Source organism: Gracilinanus agilis, chromosome 6 (genome assembly GCF_016433145.1).
Source record: "Gracilinanus agilis isolate LMUSP501 chromosome 6, AgileGrace, whole genome shotgun sequence".
Taxonomy (NCBI): domain Eukaryota; kingdom Metazoa; phylum Chordata; class Mammalia; order Didelphimorphia; family Didelphidae; genus Gracilinanus; species Gracilinanus agilis.
This window is the reverse complement of record NC_058135.1, coordinates 279,711,399-279,731,810: the sequence shown is the minus strand read 5'-3', so window position 1 is coordinate 279,731,810 and position 20,412 is coordinate 279,711,399. Positions and strand designations below refer to the sequence as shown.

Genomic DNA, 20,412 nt, shown 5'->3' with positions numbered 1-20,412 from the left:
AGCTGGAAAGGCTTACATTAACTGATGCAGAGCAAAATAAGCAGAACCAGGAGAATATTGAATGTGGTAAGAGTAATTTTGTGGGATGATCAACTGTGAAAGACTTTGCCACATGGTAATATAATGATCTGGCACAATTCTGAGGGATATATGACAAAGAATGCTGTCTGCCTCCAGAGAAATAAATGTTAAGATTTGGATGCAGATCAAAGCATACTATTTTTCCAATTAGTATATTGGTGTTTTTTTTTTGAGGGGGGTGGTTTTATATGAGTTTTCTCTTACATCAATGACTAATATGGAAGTATATTTTTGATGATAACACATGTATAACCCACATCAAATTGCAGGGAGGGGATGCAGGGCAGGAAGACAATTTGGATCTTTTCATTTCAATAAGTGTACATTGAAAATTGTTATTATATGTAATTGGGAAAATAAAATATCTTTGAATAAAAAGGTAAAGATTAATACATTAAGTATACTCTATAAGAAATTTGATGAATGAATATGGAGTACCTAAAGTAATTCCTATAATAGCTATCTAGATGCTCTTAGTCACTTAATTCTCTATTTCTACCATCCAAATAAGATATGTCTATGATTATGTTTTATGTCTTGGAGTAATTTATCATGAATTGCTGATTTTTCTGATGGTTACTTTTTTTTGTTTCAGGATAATGACATCACTCTCAAATGACATTCATGGAGAACACATCTGAAGTGAATGAGTTCATCCTTACAGGATTAACAGATGACCCAGGACTTCAGATTCCTCTTTTCATTATGGTCACCTTCATATATCTCATCACCCTGGTAGGGAACCTGGGGATAGCAACTCTGATCTCCTGGGATTCCTGCCTCCATACCCCTATGTACTTTTTCCTCAGGAACCTCTCTTTGGTGGATTTTGGTCTCTCCTCAACCATTATTCCCAAGGTGATGACTGGGCTCCTCACAGGTGACATGGTCATCTCTTATAATGGATGTGCTACCCAGTTGTTCTTTTTTGGGGCTTTTGCTGCTATTGAAAGTTACATCTTAGCCTTCATGGCCTATGATCGTCATGCAGCTGTATGTAGACCCCTACATTATTCCACTATCATGACTTCAAAAATGTGTGCATATCTGGCCAGTGGGGGTCACATCTGGGGATTTCTTACTTCCTCCATCTTCATAGGAAGTATTTTTAGTCTTTCCTTCTGCAGGTCCAATGTGGTCCATCACTTTTTCTGTGATATTCCCCCTCTCTTAGTTCTCTCTTGCTCTGAAATTCACATCACTGAGTCAATAATCTTTATCTTGGGTTCATTAAATGTATCGTTCCCATTTTTTGTCATCTTTTTCTCCTACTTATTCATCTTTATCACTGTCCTGAAAATTCGTTCTGCTGATGGGCGTCAGAAAGCTTTCTCCACCTGTGCTTCCCATCTCACAGCAGTGTTCATATTTTATGGGACAATCATCTTCATGTACTTTCGACCCAGCTCAAGCCATTCAATGGACTCAGACAAAATAGTGTCATTATTTTATACCACAGTTATCCCTATGTTGAATCCAATCATCTATAGTTTGAGAAACAAAGAAGTTAAGAATGCTTTCAGAAAAGCTATGAGGGGACAACGCCTTCAATTTGATCATCCTTTTTAAGTGGAGAAAGAAATAAATTCCACTTTCCTCCCTCTATGATCAAGCCCCCATTAAGAGTATTTTTCTTATTCACCCTAAAGTGTGATCCAAATTTTTCCAGGAGAAATACAATGTAGCAGTAGATGTCAGGCTTACAATTAAGAAAGTTGAAATTAAATTCTGTGTCTGACACGTTCATGTTATATAACCTTAGACCCATACTGTATAACCCAGGGAAACTAGGCAGCATTGGGGAGAGAGATGGATCTGAAGGCAGGATACCTGCCACAGACTCTTACTATTTTTGTGACTCAGAACAAGTCACTTAATTTAATTTGCCCCAGTTTCCTCATCTGAAAAATGATTTAAAGAAGGAAATAACAAACCACTCCAGCATCTTTGCCAAAAAAAATTTCTCATGGGGTTCTGAAGTTTTGAACAGAATCAAAAAAATGACTGAAGAACAACAACTTTATCTACACCACTTAAAGTCTGAGCCTCAGTTTCCTCATGTTTAAAGAGTCTTAAGAGTGTGACTTTTGTAATGTTGTTTTGTGGAATGAAGGGTATCTGTGAACATACACTCACACACACATGCCTCTAGGCACCTCTATAGATATGTACACACATAATCATGGTATAGAAATTCTAGCTGTTAACCTTTTAGAGCAGTGATGGGCAAACTTTATAAAGAGGGGGCCAAAGGAAAGGAAATACTAATCTATCAGTCTGTTTCTAAGGCAACTCTTTTGAAGTTTCATTGTATTGTATCCTACTCATTGTAATAGTCAGATTAGGAATAATGTCATGTGGCAGGATAGAACATTTCAGGGGGCCATAGTTTGCCCATCACTGTTTTAGAGGATGAAAAGCAGCTACTTAACTTTGAATAGTATAGTACTTGCAGAACAAAACTTGGTGCTTGGAAAGTGTCATGTTGAAGGTAATCGCATTGCTTATTCAAGAATTCATCTGTCAGAGGATGGCTACTAAATGTTTAAGAATTTAAGCTCTACTGAAAAAAATGTGTGACAGTTTAAAAACTGAGCCTCATTATTTTTTCTAACACTACATGATGTTTAAATTATCAAAAAAACAATTGTGTCTTAACTTTTAGCATTTACTGATTTCTACATTCTTTACACTCACAGTCAGTTAATTATCTCTTTATGAACCACTTAAAACTGGATCCAACTCACTCTTACAGTAAGACTACCTTGAAGAAGGAATATAAATTATAAGGTGGTCCCTAATTGGTGGAAAGATCTTTGAAAGATTGAGAGAGAGAGAGAGAGAGGACTTTCACTACACTGTCAGTGTAGCATCCTGATGCCAACTTCAATAGAAATTCACTTTTAACTAATAGGTTCTTTAGGTGCTTTACATGTTTCTGTGTCTGAATAGGGAATCCTGTGAATTTCTATTTAACATAATGATTTTTCTGTGGGATGTAATTAAGGCTTTCTAGTATTTGTTTACTTGAATTATTTTATAGGAGTTAGAGATTCATATTGCCCATATTGGGAGAAATTTAAGAACATGCACTACAATTTACATGTAAATTGATTTTTTTAAAGATATTTTATTTCCCTAATAACATGTAATAGTAATTTTCAGCATAAATTTTCTGAGATTATAAGATCCCAATTATCTCCCTCCTTCCCTTTCCTCCACCCTTCTAAAGATAGTAAGCAATTTGATCTGTATTATATAGGTCTTATCATGCAAAACATTCTTCCATATTGGTCATTTTTGTAAAAGAACACTACCTGACATAAATCCCAAACCCCAAAATAAAAACATAAACTACTGTGGCAAATTGATGTTTTAGAGCATCTCTATTCAAAGAGTAATACGTAATTAAATTTCATATACAATTTTTTGTTTTATTTATTTTTTATTGAAAATTGAATCTTTTCACTAGAATTAATATTTGTATACTAAATCTAGACTTGTGGGCCTCAGTGGTAATATCCATGAGTTTAACCTCCCTATTTCTATGGGCTAAAGTAGAATCACAAAAACCCAAATTTAGGAAGTTTTCCTCACCATAGTGAGATATGAGTCAATTTGGATATTGGATATATGATCAACTCTAGACATTTAAGGGGATGTGAGTTAATAAGGTTAAAGATATTTGCTAATGTTTGACACAACAACAACACTACTGGGTCTATATTCTAAATAAATCAAAGATGGGGGGAAAGGATCTTCTTATACAAAAGTATTACCTGCCATCTGAGCAGGTATGAGGGAGAGACATGGGTTGTAAAACATCAGAAAATGATTACTATAAAGTATATTTACTTGTAATTAGAACAATATGATTAAAAAAGTTTTAAAAAAGATATTTGCTCACTACTAGACTTCCAGAGGATGTTATTAAACTCTGTGCTTTCCATATTGCCTTCAGTTATGAAAATTCCCTTCTCTGAGTCAAAAGAAGCAAACTCTAACCTTTATCATTGTGTGATCAATATAACATTAGTTTACTTTCCATCACATTATTTCAGATACCTTATGAAACTAATTATTTAAAAGAGTTGCTCTGACTATCCAGTGCATTTTTGACTACTGAGGAGCCTTTTGTTGGTCATTTTTGACATTCTTTCCAATGGATTGTGTTCAGATTTTTGCACCTCATTTTCTCTTTATCACAGATTTTTATTGTGACAGTAAGTCACCAAGAAAAGAGAGAGAGAGAAAAAAAATAGAGAGAGAGAGACAGAGAGAGACAGAGAGACAGAGACAGAGACAGAGAGAGAAAAAAATATTTTTCTGCAGGTCATTTTCCAGGAGTAAGTGTGCTCTATGAGAACCAAGAAGTCTGGCATGAGGGTCTATGGTAGGTTTTTGGTGTTTCTTCCCCCAATTAAACTTCACACTTTCTTTGGACTCAAATAAGCTGACACTAGGTCACTCTAAAGAAGGCATTGTTCATCTGCAGAAGTTCAGTGAGTATTAGTGGGCTACAAGAAAATTATCACTCAGTCGTATGATTTTGAAGCTAAAGTGCTAATGCCCTAATGACCATATTGAGGAAAGTTTTGCCCTAACTGAGGGAGGTGATGTTATTTATATTCTCTGACCATCTTAGAGTACATCTGAAAATGTTATTCAGACCAGGATGTGACATCTTAGGAAGAAGAAAAACCCACAGAGAATTTTTACTGGGGACTATTCCATATAAGGATCAATAAGAGCATATATTCATCTAGGACAGTGATGGGCAAACTTATTAAAGAGGGGGCATTGTCAATTGGGGATTAAATGTAGGAGGTGATCTGTGGATTCTTTCCATTTCCACTTTTCCCTCTTGTTTAATAATATTGGGACAGTTTCTTGGATAACTTCCTATAGAATGATGTCCAGGCTTTTTCTTCTGTCATGATTTTTCCGTAGTCCAATAATTCTTAAATTGTCTCTTCTGGAATTATTTTTCAGGTCTTTCGGTTTATCAATGGGGCGTTTCATATTTTCCTCAATTTTTTCATTCTTTTGATTTTGTTTTATAAACTCTTGCTGCCTTGTAAAGTCATTTGCTTCTAGTTGTTGGAGTCTAATTTTTAAAGACTGAATTTCATCACTAATTTTTTGGTCATCCTTCTCCTTCTGATCTGTTTTTCTTTGTAGGTCATCTTTCACTTTCTTTGCCTTGTTTTCAAGCTGGTCAATTCTGGCTTTCAAGAAACTATTTTCTTATTTTAGTTCATGTGCCTCTGTTTCAAGATGACTTATTTTCCTTTTTTAAGTTCTTTTCCCAATTGTCTTCAGCCTCTCCTCATTGTTTTTTGAATTTTGTTTTGAGTTCTTCCAAAGTCTGAGTCAAATTCGCTGTATTTTCTGCATTTTTACTTGGTGTTCCTTGGTCCTCCTCTATTCCATTTGCTATATGTTCATTATCTGGAAAGGAGCTGTTGATTGTCATTTCTTTTTCCTTTCTGTTGTTATCTCATATTTTTTTTCCTTCTTTCCCCCCATCATTGGCTGTAATCTTGCTCCTCTGATTATTTGCTGGCTTTATGGGTTTGGATTATTCTGTCCTGAAAGGGCTTGTTCTCTGCACTGTTGATTGACTAGATTAGGAAAATGGAGTATTAATGAGTTCTAATATCAACTCTTCCCCAGCTGGCAGCAGAAGTTGAAGGTGAAGGTGAAGGTGTAGAGGCTGAAGGGAGCTGTGCTTTCCACCCTTTTATCAAAGTATTTTGTTGTGGTTGCAGCCTTTGTCTTGGGATCCCTGTCAGCTAGATTCTTAGGGAGACTCATTGCAGTCAGTTGGGGAAGGGGATTGGAGATTGATATGTTTTTGAAATGGGTGTGATATACATCTTATGATGAGTGGGTACTAGCTTCTTGAGAATATGTCTCAGTTTCTTATTGAGTCCTAATTGTTTAGAATGGTCTTTAAACTGATTTTAGCTCATGACCTCCTTCAGATATTTCATATATGATTGGTATACCTTCTGTTAAAGGATTCTCATCTTCTGATTACTGAGTCACAAGGTACATAGGCCCTCATCCTGAATAGGAGCACACCCTATTGCAAAATGCTGGCTTGCTAGCTTATAAGAAGTTCTAGAAATGAGATAATAAGAGGTTACATAGAAAACATCTAAGTACATTACATTCTGGTTACTTTATATAGTGATAATAATTTTACTAATTAACAATCAGTAATTATCTTTAATCATCTCCTTTGGCTAAATACTGGGTGATTCTAACATCTTGAGTCTTCTTTTTTTTGAAGGGATAAAGGGATACTCATTCTTTTTAGTCCCTCCTCTGATCCTGAGGCTTATCATAATCTATGGATGATGCACGATATTTACAATAGTCCTCACAGAGGGTATTCCACGAAAGGTCAATACACAATACAGAGGGGGAATTCTAGTAATGAGACTCATCTGTATAATTATTTATCTACAACAAAAAGAATGGATACATTTTATAGGGAATTTATTACAGTTTCTTGATTATAATACAAACATAATGAAAAAAATATTTATTTGAAGCAGAGATAGAATGGAAGAAACTAAACTGCATAATGTGGAGGTCCCATCACAGTGATAGAATAACTCATTATGCTTGATTTTCTTTTTCTACATTGGTTTCTAGAATATTCTTAAAAACTCTATCACTCTCACCAGAATTGCTTACAGAGTTATTATTTTTTTCTGAGAATATTAGACTTTTTAGGGATGGTATAGTCTGAGTATAGACATCAATCTTATGAACCTCAGAAAAAGACTTTAAACTTCAATTTGGAACACTTTCTAACACAATTAATATGGTCTATAGATTTGGTGAGGTCTATCCCATAAACTGCTTTGCTTTCTTTGTGGTTAGGTATTTTTTTATTCCACAGAGACAAATATGAACAACAACTCAGATAACCAAAACTAATTACACTTATTACTAGAAGAGTGATGAGAAACCAAAAAGAAATGCAAGCATTCTTATTTATTAATAGAAAATAAGAATAGGAAACTTGCTTATAATTAGGACTGTGGGCTGTGGTCCCCAGAAAAAATAGTGGGGCATTCAGAAACTGATGTGTCAGTGCTTAGCTACATGAGCTCTGAGATAATTTGATTAAAACCTTCATTAACAAAGAGGTTTTAATAATCTATAGTTTTTTATGGGTGTATTCACCAGACTTCCTCTGTGATGCATTAGTTCTAACTGACTTATCACTAGTCATTTTAGCAGTATTAAAGAAAATGGTTACATTAGTAATTTCCTGCATGATCTCCTCAAGAGTAAAATTGGTTTTGGTCAGGTTCTGTGTGTTGTTCTGTGTGTTACCCTCCAAAAGACTCATGATAGTGCTACTATCGGACCCAATTTTGATAGTCTTCATTAATTCAGTGGGCTTAGTAACACAGACTCCTTTAGTCTGGTGGTCTCAGTCCATACCCTGTACTCAGAGGGTACCTTAGAACTTGGGAAACTCAGTGAGTTTACTGTATACTGAAGAGAAATCACCAGAACTAGTAACTCTATTTTAGGCCAGTCATGCCAACTAACCCTTTTTACTGTTGACAAGGGATGTTATTTTATCCCAATGGGACTAGTGATTTCATGTAATATTTTCTTTTTTTTTAATCAAAATCAGTCCCCTAATCTATACATTTGTATGACTCACCAAAACTTGAATTTTCAGGGGACACATAATAGCTGTAGCACTGGGAAACAACTCATCTTTTGTTGAGTGGTAATAATATATATCTTTGGAGAAAGGTGTTGGTCTTTCTGATACAATTAAAAAAAAAACCTACTTCATCTCACCAACATTCCATGGAGGAAAGACAAGTATCAGAAGGATAAGTATCTCCATGGAGAAAAAAAGGGGAGAGCATTTATATGTCTCATTAATGTAAAAATGGGACCAGTTTGCAATGATACCACAGCAGGCTCAAAGCCCCTTGCTGAAAACTCAAACCTCTAGCAAGGGGGAGGGGAGTGAGTTGATAGAATTCTTTCTCCTTCCCCTCTCTATACCAGTAATGGCTGTTATCTGACTTAACCTTTATAGGGCTAAACTTGCTAATAAAAAGGAATAATCCCACAGAAATCAATGTCTTCAATTGATTGAGGTTTATTCCCCAAACCAGGATGGATAATTGGCTCAAGATGTGTTTACAACAGGTTCTTTAGTCTTTGAATCTCAACTGCTCACTGAATCTGCCAAGATGGAGATTTGACTTAGATAATGTATAAATCTTGGCCTAAATGGCTTGGACCACAGTACTTCACACACAGAGACTTAGCTAAACAAGGGTTTATTCACTTGGAGGGTTTGGGATGGAGGATAAGTGTTTAGGTAAACGGATAAGGTATAATTTGTCTAAAAAAATCTTCAGGTGTTGTCAGAATGGCTTCCCCCAGAAGGGAAAGCTCAAGATTAGAAACTTCTTTTCCCTAACTACCTCACAAGCTAAACTGTATCTTTGTATCAAATAATATCAAGTACAAGATGGCTTAGAGAGGCTTCATTGAAGATCTGTAGATATTAAAGGGTTTTTCTGAGATACTGCTAACAGGATGTCTCTGCTACAGTAATAGAAACAATGTAGGTTAAACAGTTTTGATGACTGCCTATTTGGGTAAAAAAGAAATAATTCACCCTGCTCCTCAGGTCAGAGATGAGCTAGGCTTATAAAGAAGTAGCAATCCTTACCCTTCTTCCACCCAGCACCCTCTTTCCCCCAAAGAGTGAGGCACTCAAGCCTGGGGTGCTGCTTTTATACCCACATTCTTAACTACCCTACCTTCTCCTCTCTCTTGGGGTTCTGTGCGGTAGTTCACCCCCTATAAGATCCTTTAAGTTACATTAAGCATCAGACCACACTTGATAGTAGGCAAAAGATTAGCTAGTGTTATTGTATTTGAAGTTCCAAAAAGAAAAGGATATATTAAAAGAAGAGAGACCATTCATAAAACCTGATGTCTAAATAACCTTGGATCAGGCAATTTTAAACATTGTACACAGAGACTGATACACTGTGGTAAAATCGAATGCAATGGACTTCTATACTAGCAGCAATGCAATGACCCAGGACAATTCTGAAGGATTTCTGGAGAAAAACAACTGCTTGATCACATGGGTTGATGCAGACATGATTGGGAATGTCGACTTGAAACAACCACACCAATGCAACTATTGATAATATGAAAATAGGTCTTGATAGATGACACACGTTAAAACCAGTGGAAATGTGCATCAGCTATTGGGGGAGGTGTTTGGGGGGGGGTGAAGGGGAAAGTAAGAACATGAATCATGTAACCATGGAAAATTTTTTCTAAAAAAATTTTTTAAGAGATTTAGAACACTTTTTCATGTGCTAATTGCTAGTTTTGATTTTGTTATCCAGGAGTCTTTTTGACTAATCTTAATTGCAGTTGGAATGGTCAGGAGAATTTGGAAAGTGCTTTCCCAAGAAGGCTGCAATCCACTGGGATGTTGAAAGTTCTTAATATTAACATAATCTCCTCACTAGAAATTATGATAAATGATAAATCTGTAGGCTCAATCTGAACCATTGCTTAGGATAGAGTATTTCCCAAGGTGACAGTGGGCCATTATTAAATCCTTCCTGGGTTCAAGTATTCAACAAATTCTGAATCTGTCATTCTTTACTTCTTTTCCTCAAGAGCAGGAAACTTGTCAAAGATTCTACATACATCCTGTCAAATAATTTCTCCAGTGTTCTCCTCCATTATGAATAAACTAGAACTTTGAGGGCAAGTGTCCTTGAAGGCCAGAGTTTGCAGCATCAAACAGAGCTTGGGGGAAATAGTTAACTGGGATAATTTCTAATTTACAAATTACTATCCTCATAATGGTCCTGAGAGTTAACACATAAATGAAAATATACATATCAGTATTTTACAACTGAGAAAATCAGGCTTCATCCAGGATAAATTACTTGCCTAAAGTTTCACAGTGACTTCTAATTCCATCCCAAAATTTCTGCCACCAAATTCAATCATCTTTCCTGTAGGGCACCATGAGGAAATCTTTGCACTACCTAGGCTTTCTTTCATGGTCAGTATCACATTTTATGTTAAGCACCACCTTTTGACAGTATTCAGGCCTAAGATTATTTTCTTCATTTTAAAAATGAATTAACTGAGACTTGGAGATGTTCAATGACTTAGTCAATTATAGGAGGAATAGAATCAAGCTTTAGTCAATAGCCTTGTCTGAGACCCTTTCTACCTCACTTTGCTGATGACATGCTAAGGATAAAAAAATGTCCATGGGAAAATCATCTCTGTGTGTACTCATATTTTTCCCTCAGTGGTCAGAGAAGAATTTAATGGCTTGTTTTGTTCATGAGTTGGCAGCAGAGTTACTATGTTTCTCCAAGGGACCACTAGTTCCTCAGAGATACAGGTTTCCCAGATCTGGATAAAGTCCCTGCCTCAGCCTTAACTCTAGCTCTTGACATTGAAACATTCCCCTCCAGGGTTCTATACTGTGTTACCAGCTTGTGGGCAATTTACTTAGTCATTTTTTCATTCATCATTTATTCATTTATTCATTCATCTAGTTTCTTTTATGTTTCATGAAGCTGAGTTGCATGGAGGATAGGAGTGGGCATAGCTAACTATATTGTCATCCATGCCACAGCAATGACCAGAAGTGAATATTGTGCCAGTAGAAAAGGGGAGATGTTTCTATAATGGAATCACATACTAACTCAGCTTAGAATTTCAAGGTCAAACCTTGAATATAAAATTCTTGGCTAACCCTCCTCTTTGGTGTTCTAGCCACCTTTTCCCATATCAAGCCAGTTAAGTTCTAGGATAACCAGTCTAAGACTGCAGTGCTTATGTAGACAGCAGCATGACATACTAGAAACAGTTCTAGACCTGGAAGCAGGAAGAATTGAAAAAAAAACCATGTCTATGTAATCCATCACTTCCCCACTGGTAAGTCAATTGACTTCTTCCATTTCTTTATCTTGATAATATGTATAATGATATTTGTGGCACACATCTCATAGGGTTGTTTGGGGGCACCAATAAAATCATGTCTTTAAATTGTTTTCCAACATACAAATGCTCTAGAAACATCTCATGAGCCTTTTCAAGTTCATCATCCTCTAGTAACTGAAATAGTCCTTTGAGCAATGATTTACTGTACAGTTCTAATGAAGATTTAATTAAATAATGTTGGTGATGGATAAACCAAGTTTAAGTGAAACATAGTCTTTGCTAATAACTCACATTTATATAGGATTTAAGCATTTGCAAAGCCTTCCCATTACTTTTCTCATTTGAATCTCAAGAGAACTATGTGAGATGAATATTATTATTATCATCCTTTTTACAGATAAATAGCTTGAGAATGATTGGCTTTAGTCACTTTCCATTGATATATTATTAATAAAGATATGAGGTGGGATTTAAATCCAGGAACTTCCTTCTATTTCTGAATATTACTATTTCTGGAACATTTTCCTTACATCAAATCTAAATTAGTTTCTTATTAAGATCTACCTTTTGCCCCTGGTTCTTACCTTTGACTACAAGTAGGACAGATCATATCCTTCCACCACATTACAATCATTCATATACTTGAAAATAACTTTAATCTCAACCCCTGCCCTGACTTCCATATTTTATCTTTTCTAGGCTTAACACCCTCAGTTTCTTCCAACAATTCTAAAAAGTGAGATTTCAAAGTATTTCTCCATTTTAAAATTTTCTAGCCTATCAATTTCCTTCTTAAAATGGAGAACATACAACTGAACACATTGCACTGTGCTGAATACCGAAGGCCACATCTGTGTGCCCTAGTTATTGTCCTTCACACAATATAAGATCAAATTCCTTTTCTTTTTTAGCTATGTAAGTCACAGAGTTGTGGTGAGGATCAAATATATTTAATTTTTTAAAATAATCCAATATATTTAAAATATTTTATGAAATTTAAAGGGGCAGCTCTGGTAGAGTGGATGAAGCTGTGTGAATAGAATTAGGAAGTCCAAAGTTGAAATTCATCCTCAGACACATATGATGTGACTCAGGAAAAGTCATTTAATCTTTGTCTGACTTAGTTTCCTCAACTTTAAAATGTGTTTGCTTAATAGTAGCCCTTATATCTCAGGGACATCATGAGAATCAAGTAATATGTTAATAAAGTACCTGGCATGGTACTTATCACATAATTTATACTATAGAAATGTTCCTTCACTTCTCTTCACCAATATAGTTTCTAGTTTTCACTATCTTTGGTATCAACTCCCTATTAACTATCATTGTTTCATTGTAAATCCAAACATCATTCTCCTTGTCAGAAAATAGAAGCAAAACCCAATGTGTTGGCTCTTTTTTCTCTATCATTCTTTGTACTTAGCTCATCAACCTTGAGAATCAGATCCTTTAGTTATTGGTTTATCTTTTATTTTCTTAAATGAAGAGCTAAAAAATCTCCCCCTTTGTCATCTTTAGTCATTTATGGTTCCTTCACCTGATCTTGAGCCCTATCACATCACTGATTATATCACTAGAAGGTAAGATCTCCTTTTGAATTCACCTCTTGGCGCATAAGTTGGTTTTTTTGGTACTGCAGATTTCCTTTTCATATCTAAGTCTGCCGAATTGAAAACTTTTCTTTTTTATCTTCAAAATCTCATTATTGAGATCATTCTGTCCATTCTGGTTGCAACTCTCCATAGAATTAGTCCATAAAATCCCACTTTATTTTACCTCTAGTATGTGTGGAATTGACTATACCCAAACCTAATGTGTATGTCTGACAATTGTTAGTTTTTCTTTCTTCATCTGTCACAGACTTTAGAATGATTTAATGAGTTTCTGCTCACTCCTCCAATTTTCCTATTTATTTTGATCTTATACAAAAATTCCTCATCCCTTGTGAGAATCCAACCCAAAATGGAATTTCCTGATATTATTTCTTCACTTCTGATGGATAAAAATATCTTAGTTATCAAGAAATCAATGAGATATAATAATATGTGACTCTTGGTCAGGTATAATTTGTGATAAATGAACTCTGAGGAAGCATCCTGACTTGAAATTCTCTGATTCAGTTTTCTATAATATTTTCATGATAAAACTTGTTCTAAATAGCATGTGACAGCTCTTCTTAGAATTACTATGAAAACTTTTTCTAACATCTCATGATGGCAAAGTTAAATTAAGTACTCTAAGTGTAAGTGACTGATGAATAACTGTGGCAGAATCTTCCAAGTTGTAATGGCTTCTGCTCTGAGCTGGGTATGACTATGGATTTGTCTGCTGCACAAAGGCCACCTGAGCTTAGTTAAGAGAGGGAAGGTTACCACTGATCAAGCAGTGAATGATATTTATTTAGTCTCTACTACTGTATCAAAGGCATTGTGCCAAACCTGGAGAATACAAAGAAAGGAGTCCCTGTTCTCCAGGAGCTCATAATCTTAAGGCAAATGCAAATAAAATATACAAACAAGCTCTATCCAGGGCAAATTTGAAATAATCAAAGGAGGGAAGGTACAGGAATTGAGATGGATCAAGAAAGTCTTCCTGGATGTGGGGTCTTAGTTCAAACCTGAAGGAGATGACAGCAAACATTGGTAATTTCCCAGGGACCAAGAAAATCGTATGCAGAATAAATGTACAAAATGTCCCTTTTTTGTGACTGCCTTCTACTTGCACAAGGTAGAATACTGAAAAAAGAACAGACTATGTGAGGAAAACAAATTTAGAAATCCTGCACTTATTGTTAAGTGATCTTTTAGACAAAAAATCCCCACAACTATGGAACTGGCATCCACTGGCTGCTGTTCCTACTCAGGACCTTCTGACTTCAGTTCACTGAATACCCCTGATAGCGCCAATGATTCTAAGACTAAGCAGGATCCCAATGAAATCTCAGCCAACTTTCTTGGATCTTCTCCTCCCTTCACTCAGTCTCTTAACTTTCCTGTCATTTTACTCCTCCATTTTTCTCCTTTATTCCTTTTTATTTGTTCTTCACTAGTCTGAACCATATTCATAGAAAAAGGTCTAGTTCTTCAACTCTTACAAACAATATGCCCCTTGTTATGATTATTTAAGGCATTTCCCTTTCCTGAAGTGAGAAATTCCACTTTGGGAATTATTAAGTGTGTAGCAGATTGAAAAATAAAGTGAGGCCAGTTCCAGGGATAGAGTTAAGATAGAAGAGTATAAACAGAGAAATCTTGAACAATTCTGGGAATCTTCTCCTACCAGCCTTTAAAAGAACACTTCAAAATGAATACTGAATTGAAAGAATGCACAAGATGACATGAACCAACTTTCTTGTAGAAAACAAGTTGAAAATGAGCCAGAGATGTCTTGGTCACTGGGATGCAAAGGGAACACAGCCTACAGATTGGCTTTAGAGCCTGTAGCAAGGCTACTCCAATTAATACTGGCAGAAGCCAAAAGCAAGTCTCCCTCAACACACATATACTATTTCAAGGTTCTTTTAAAAGTAGGCCCAAGTAAACTTCAAGACCACTAAACCCTCCCCAAGCTAAGATTAGTGCAACTCTGCACATATCCCTTAAAGTTCCAAGCGCCAGATCAAGCTTGAAGTGAGGTCCCAAGCCCTAGCAAGGGATAGTGAATGGTGTGCTACCTGACTGATGTAGGCCCAGATGATTCTCTGAGCCCCTGACCAAGACCAAACTGAGGCCCCAATCCCCAGCCCAAGGCAATTGGCAGGGCTCCCAGCTGGTTGTTATGAATAAAATGGATATAGATGGATATATTCAATAATATTAATAGTTTATTATAATCCATATTGGTAATTAAGCTAAGATCTAATTCAAATTGCCCGCCATTACCTTCTGCTCACCTGGCTGCTTCCTACGAAAGAAAGCGTACCAATCAAGTTCTCTCTATTTAAGCTTCGCTTTACATTGGCTCATGTCACCACAGAAGAAGGAAGCCCGTTTAATCATGGGAAATGTAGTTTTCAAGTCCCCTAAGCGTCCACAGGAAGTTTATATCATAGACCTGAATATTAAGGCTTAATGAACCCCAAATTCCAATAACACATGGTCAAGTCAAAAGGGAAGGCCATAGGCCTTGTCCAAACCTTAAGTGAGAACCTGAACCCCAGTGCAAGGTAGTCTGAAGAACTTCTGACCTGTGTAAACCAAGAATGAGACCCAGAGTCCCTGCGCAAACACAAGGTGAGGTCAGAAGCCAGAGAGTAAGGCAAAAATATTTATGGTCCTGAGTGAAAAGATAATATTTGTAATTTTTGAAATTTTTTATCAGTATTAGAGCAGTTAGAAGGAATATACATAGAAAAAAAGGGTGTGGAAGTAAGCTGATTAGGATGGCATGATATGCAACAAAAAAATATAGGGGCAAAAAAGGGGATTACATTGAGAGAAAAGGGAAGGGACAGGATGAATGGGGTAAATTAACTCATTTAAAGAGGTGTAAAATTCTATTGCAGTGGAGGGCAAGATAAGAGTGGTGACAGGCAATGTTTAAATTTTACTATCATTGTAATTAGCTCAGAGGCAATAACAACCACACTGATTTTAGTATAGAATCTTACCTTACCATACAAAGAAGTAGGAGGGGAACAAGAAGAGGGGGTATGATTGAAGGAAGAGAGAGTAAGAGGTTGTGATTAAAAGCAAAGCACTTGTGAGAAGGAACAAAATGAAAGGCGAGAATAAGAATAAGATCAAAAGTAGGAAAATAAGATTGAGGGGGGACACATAGTTAATAATCATAACTGTGAATGTGAACAGGATGAAATCACCCATATAGTAGAGTGTATTAAAAATCAGAATATTACCATATTTTTTATAAAAACATGTTTGAGGCAGGGAGAAATATATAGAGATTGGTAAGGGACCAGAGAAGAACCTATTATGCCTCATCTAAAGTAAGAAAAAGCAGGAGTATCAATCATGTTCTCAGAAAAAGCTAAAGCAAAAATAGATCTAATTAAAAGAGACAAGGAAGGAAATTATACCTTGCTAAAATGTGTCATAGACAATGAAGTGATATAAATACTAAACATATATGCACCAAATAGGATAGCATCCAGAATCTTTAAGGAGGAATTAAATTATCTTTAGGAGGAAATAAATGGTGAAACTATATTAGTGGGAGACATTAATGTCCTTCTTTCAGATCTAAATAAATCTAACCAAAAAATAAACAAGGTAGAAATGAGATAAGTAAAATTTTAGAAAAGTTAGAATGAATAGATCTCCAGAGAAAAATGAATGGGAACAGAAAGGAATATACTTTCTTTTCAGTGGTTCATGGCACCTACTCAAAAATTGACCATTTATTCATGCATAAAAAATTCACAACCAAATGCAGAGTAGCAAAAATAATCAATGCATTCTTTTCAGAAAACAATACAATAAAAATCATAAGCTATAAGAGCCCATGAAAGACAAATAAAAAATAATTAGAAAATAAAATAATCAAATAAAAATGGGTGTGTAAACATATTATAGAAAAAATAATAATTTCATTAAGGAGAATGACAGTGAGTAGACACAATATCAAGATGTATGGGATACAGTCAAAGCAGCACTTTGGGGACATTTTCTATCTCTAAGTTCTAATAACAATAAAATGGAGAAAAAGACAATTTATATATTAGGCAAGCAACTCAAAAAACTTGAAAAAGAATCATTTAAAAAATCTCATTTAAAGACTAAATTGGAAATCTTAAAAATCAAAGGAAAAATGAAGAAAATTATAATTGAGTACCATTGAACTAATAAGTGACTAGCAATCAGTTTTATTAAAAAAAAAACAACAAATAAAATAAAGCATTGGTTAATTCAATTTAAAAAAGGAAAAAATCAAATAACTAGTATCAAAAAGAAAAGGGTGAATTTACCATCAATGAAGAGGAAATTAGAGCAATCATTAGGAGCTATTTTGTCTAATTATATTCCAATAAATCTGACAATCTAAGCAAACTGGATATTTACAAAAATATAAATTGCCTAAATTAATAAAAGAGGAAATAGAATACTTAAATTGTCTCTTCTCAGAAAAAGAAATTGAACAAACCATCAATGAGCACCCAAAGAAAAAATTCCCAGAGTCAGATGGATTCAAAATTGAATTCTATCAAACATTTAAAGAATAATTAATCCTAATACTATATAAATTATTAGGGAAAACAGGCAGAGAAGGAATTCTACCAAAAACTTTTTATGACAAAATTATGATACTATTATTTAAGCCAGCAAGAACAAAAATAGAGAAAGAAAATTAGAGACCATTAACCCTAATGAATATAGACTTAACATTTAAATATATATATGTGTAAATATATATATGTATGTATATATATGTATATATATATATGTATATTAACTGCTCTTTGGTAGGTTGAGTTAAAATTTACATTTATATCTAAATTATTTTACTTATTCAGTTCCATACCAAACAAAATACCAAAAAATTATCTTATAGAACTAGAAAAATGATAATAAAATTAATCTAAGAGAATAAAAGGTTAAGAATATCAAGGGAGTTGATGAAAAAAAGTCAAGGTGGCCTAGCAGTACCAGATCTCAAACTGTATCATAAAGTAGTAATCATCCAAAGGTCCTGGCCAAGAAATAGAATGGTGGGTCAATTAAATAGATTATATATATACATATATATATTATATAGGGTAAATGATCTAATGTTTGATTAATCCAAAGGTCCCAAAGCTTTGGAGAAAAGAACTTCCTATTTGACAAGAAATGCTGGGAAAATTGGAAAATAATATGGCAGAAACTAAGTATAGACCAATTTATCATTCCCTATACCAATATAATTTCAAAATGGGCATATGATTTAAATATAAAGAGTGATACCATAAGTAGATAAGGGGAACATAGAATAGTTTACCTGTCAGATATATGAAGAAGGGGAGAATTTATGGCTAAAGAGAAGGTAGAGAGTATTATAAAATATTAAAGGAATAATTTTGATTTTATTAAATTAAAATGCTTTTGTAGAAACAAAATCAACACAAACTAGATTAGAAGGTAATAACAAATTGGGGGAAAACATTTATAGCAAATTGGTCTGATAAATGTCTAAATTTCTCAAAATTATATTGAATTAAGTAAAATTTATAAAAATACAAGCCATTCTCCAATTGACAAATGGTGAACAGGCAGTTTTCAGAAGAAGAAATCAAAGTTATCAATAATCATATGAAAGAATGTTCTAAATGACACTTGATTAGGAAATGCAAATTAAAACAACTCTGGAGTGCCACCTCACACCTATCAGCAATAGCTGAAGAAACTGTATAATATGTTAGTGAGATAATATTATTGTGTTGTAAAAAACAATGATAAGGATAATTAAAAAAAAAAAACAAGAAAGACCTACATGAACTGATGCAGGGCAAAATCAGCAGAACCAGGAAATATTGTATGCAATAATAGCAATTTTGTGAAATGATCAACTGTGAAAGACTTTCTACACTCACAATATAATGATCTGGGCCAGTTCTGAGGGATATGTGATAAAAATGTTATCCACCCCTCAAAAAAAGAACTGCCAAAGTTGGATGGATATCAAAACATACTATTTTTCACATCAGCTTACTATTTTATTTTGAGATTTTGGTTTCATATGAGTTTTTTCTTACAACAATGATTAATATAGAAGTCTGTTTTCCATGATACCACATGCATAACCCAGATCAAATTGCTTATCATCTCTGAGAGAGGGGAGGAAGACAATTTTGATCTTTTAATTTCAATAAATGTCCATTGAAAATTATTATGAAATGCAATTGGGAAAATAAAATATCTTTGAACAAAAAGATAAATAGTAATACATGAAGTACTCTCTATAAGAAACTTGATTAGTGCATTTGGGGGAACTAGAATAATTTCTATGACAGCAACCTAAATGTTCTTAGTCACTTAATTCTCTATTTCTACCTCTCACATAAGAGATTTCTATGACTGTTTTATGTCTTGGAAGTAATTCATCATGAAAAATTTATTTTTCTGATGGATACTCCTTTTTTTTGTTTCAGGAGAATGACATCACTCTCAAATGACATTTATGGAGAATAAATCTGAAGTGAATATATTCATCTTTGTGGGATTAACAGATGTCCCAGTGCTTCAGGTTCCTCTCTTTATAATGGTAACCCTGATCTATCTCATCACCCTGGTAGGGAACCTGGGAATAGTAACTCTGATTTCCCAGGATTCCTGCCTCCACACCCCAATGTACTTTTTCCTCAGGAATCTATCTCTGGTGGATTTTGGTCTTTCCTCAACTGTTATTCCCAAGGTGATGACTGGACTCCTTACAGGGGACAAGGTCATCTCCTATAATGCGTGTGCTACCCAGTTGTTCTTCTTTGTGGCCTTTGCTAATATTGAAAGTTTACTTTTAGCCTTCATGGCCTATGATCGCCATGCAGCTGTGTGTAGACCCCTACATTATAGCATTATAATGACTTCAAAAATGTGTGTGTATTTGACCAGTTGGGCTCATATCTGGGGTTTTCTGACCTCTTCCATCTTCATAGGAAGTATTTTTAGTCTTTCCTTCTGCAGGTCCAATGTAATCCATCACTTTTTCTGTGATATGCCTCCTCTCTTAGTTCTCTCTTGCTCTGAAATTCACATCACTGAATCAATAATCTTCATCTTTGGGTCATTAAATGCATCCTTCACATTTCTTGTCATCTTTTTCTCTTACTTATTCATCTTCATCACTGTCCTGAAGATCCGTTCTGCTGATGGGCGTCAGAAAGCTTTCTCTACCTGTGCTTCCCATCTCACAGCAGTGTTCATATTTTATGGGACAGCTACCTTCATGTACTTCCGACCCAGCTCGAGTCATTCAATGGACTCAGACAAAATGGTGTCAGTATTCTACACCATGGTTATCCCTATGTTGAATCCTCTCATCTATAGTCTGAGAAACAAAGAAGTTAAGAATGCTTTCAGAAAAGCTGTGAGGGGACAACAACTTCAATTTGATCATCCTTTTAATTAGAGAATAAACCAATTTGCACTTACCTCCCTCTGTGATCCAGTCCCCCAAAAATACTATTTTTCTTATTTACACAGAAGAGCAATTGACATTCCCTCCTCCCCCCCCCAGAGTAACATCGTGTAACAGCAGAATTAAAAGACTTGGAATTAAAGAGGAAGAGCCAAGATGTTGGCATGATAAGACTTGAATTAAGGGATACAATATAAATTCTGTGTCAGATAGTTTCCTTTTGTGTAACCTTAGCTCCACAATGTGTAATCTAAGGAAACTAGGCAG

The 20,412-nt window shown here is 34.9% G+C and overlaps 2 protein-coding genes across 2 annotated transcripts; both read left to right on the top strand.

Annotated features, from left to right (window-relative positions):
• Positions 1-696: 696 nt before the first annotated feature.
• LOC123251579 (olfactory receptor 5B2-like) lies at positions 697-1,650 on the top strand. The gene has a single exon (XM_044680879.1). It carries the CDS (start codon positions 697-699, stop codon positions 1,648-1,650), a length of 954 nt encoding a protein of 317 aa, XP_044536814.1.
• A 17,529-nt stretch (positions 1,651-19,179) lies between these two features.
• LOC123252708 (olfactory receptor 5B2-like) lies at positions 19,180-20,136 on the top strand. The gene has a single exon (XM_044681967.1). The coding sequence runs from the start codon at positions 19,180-19,182 to the stop codon at positions 20,134-20,136; it is 957 nt and encodes a 318-aa protein (XP_044537902.1).
• The last annotated feature ends 276 nt before the right edge of the window (positions 20,137-20,412 follow it).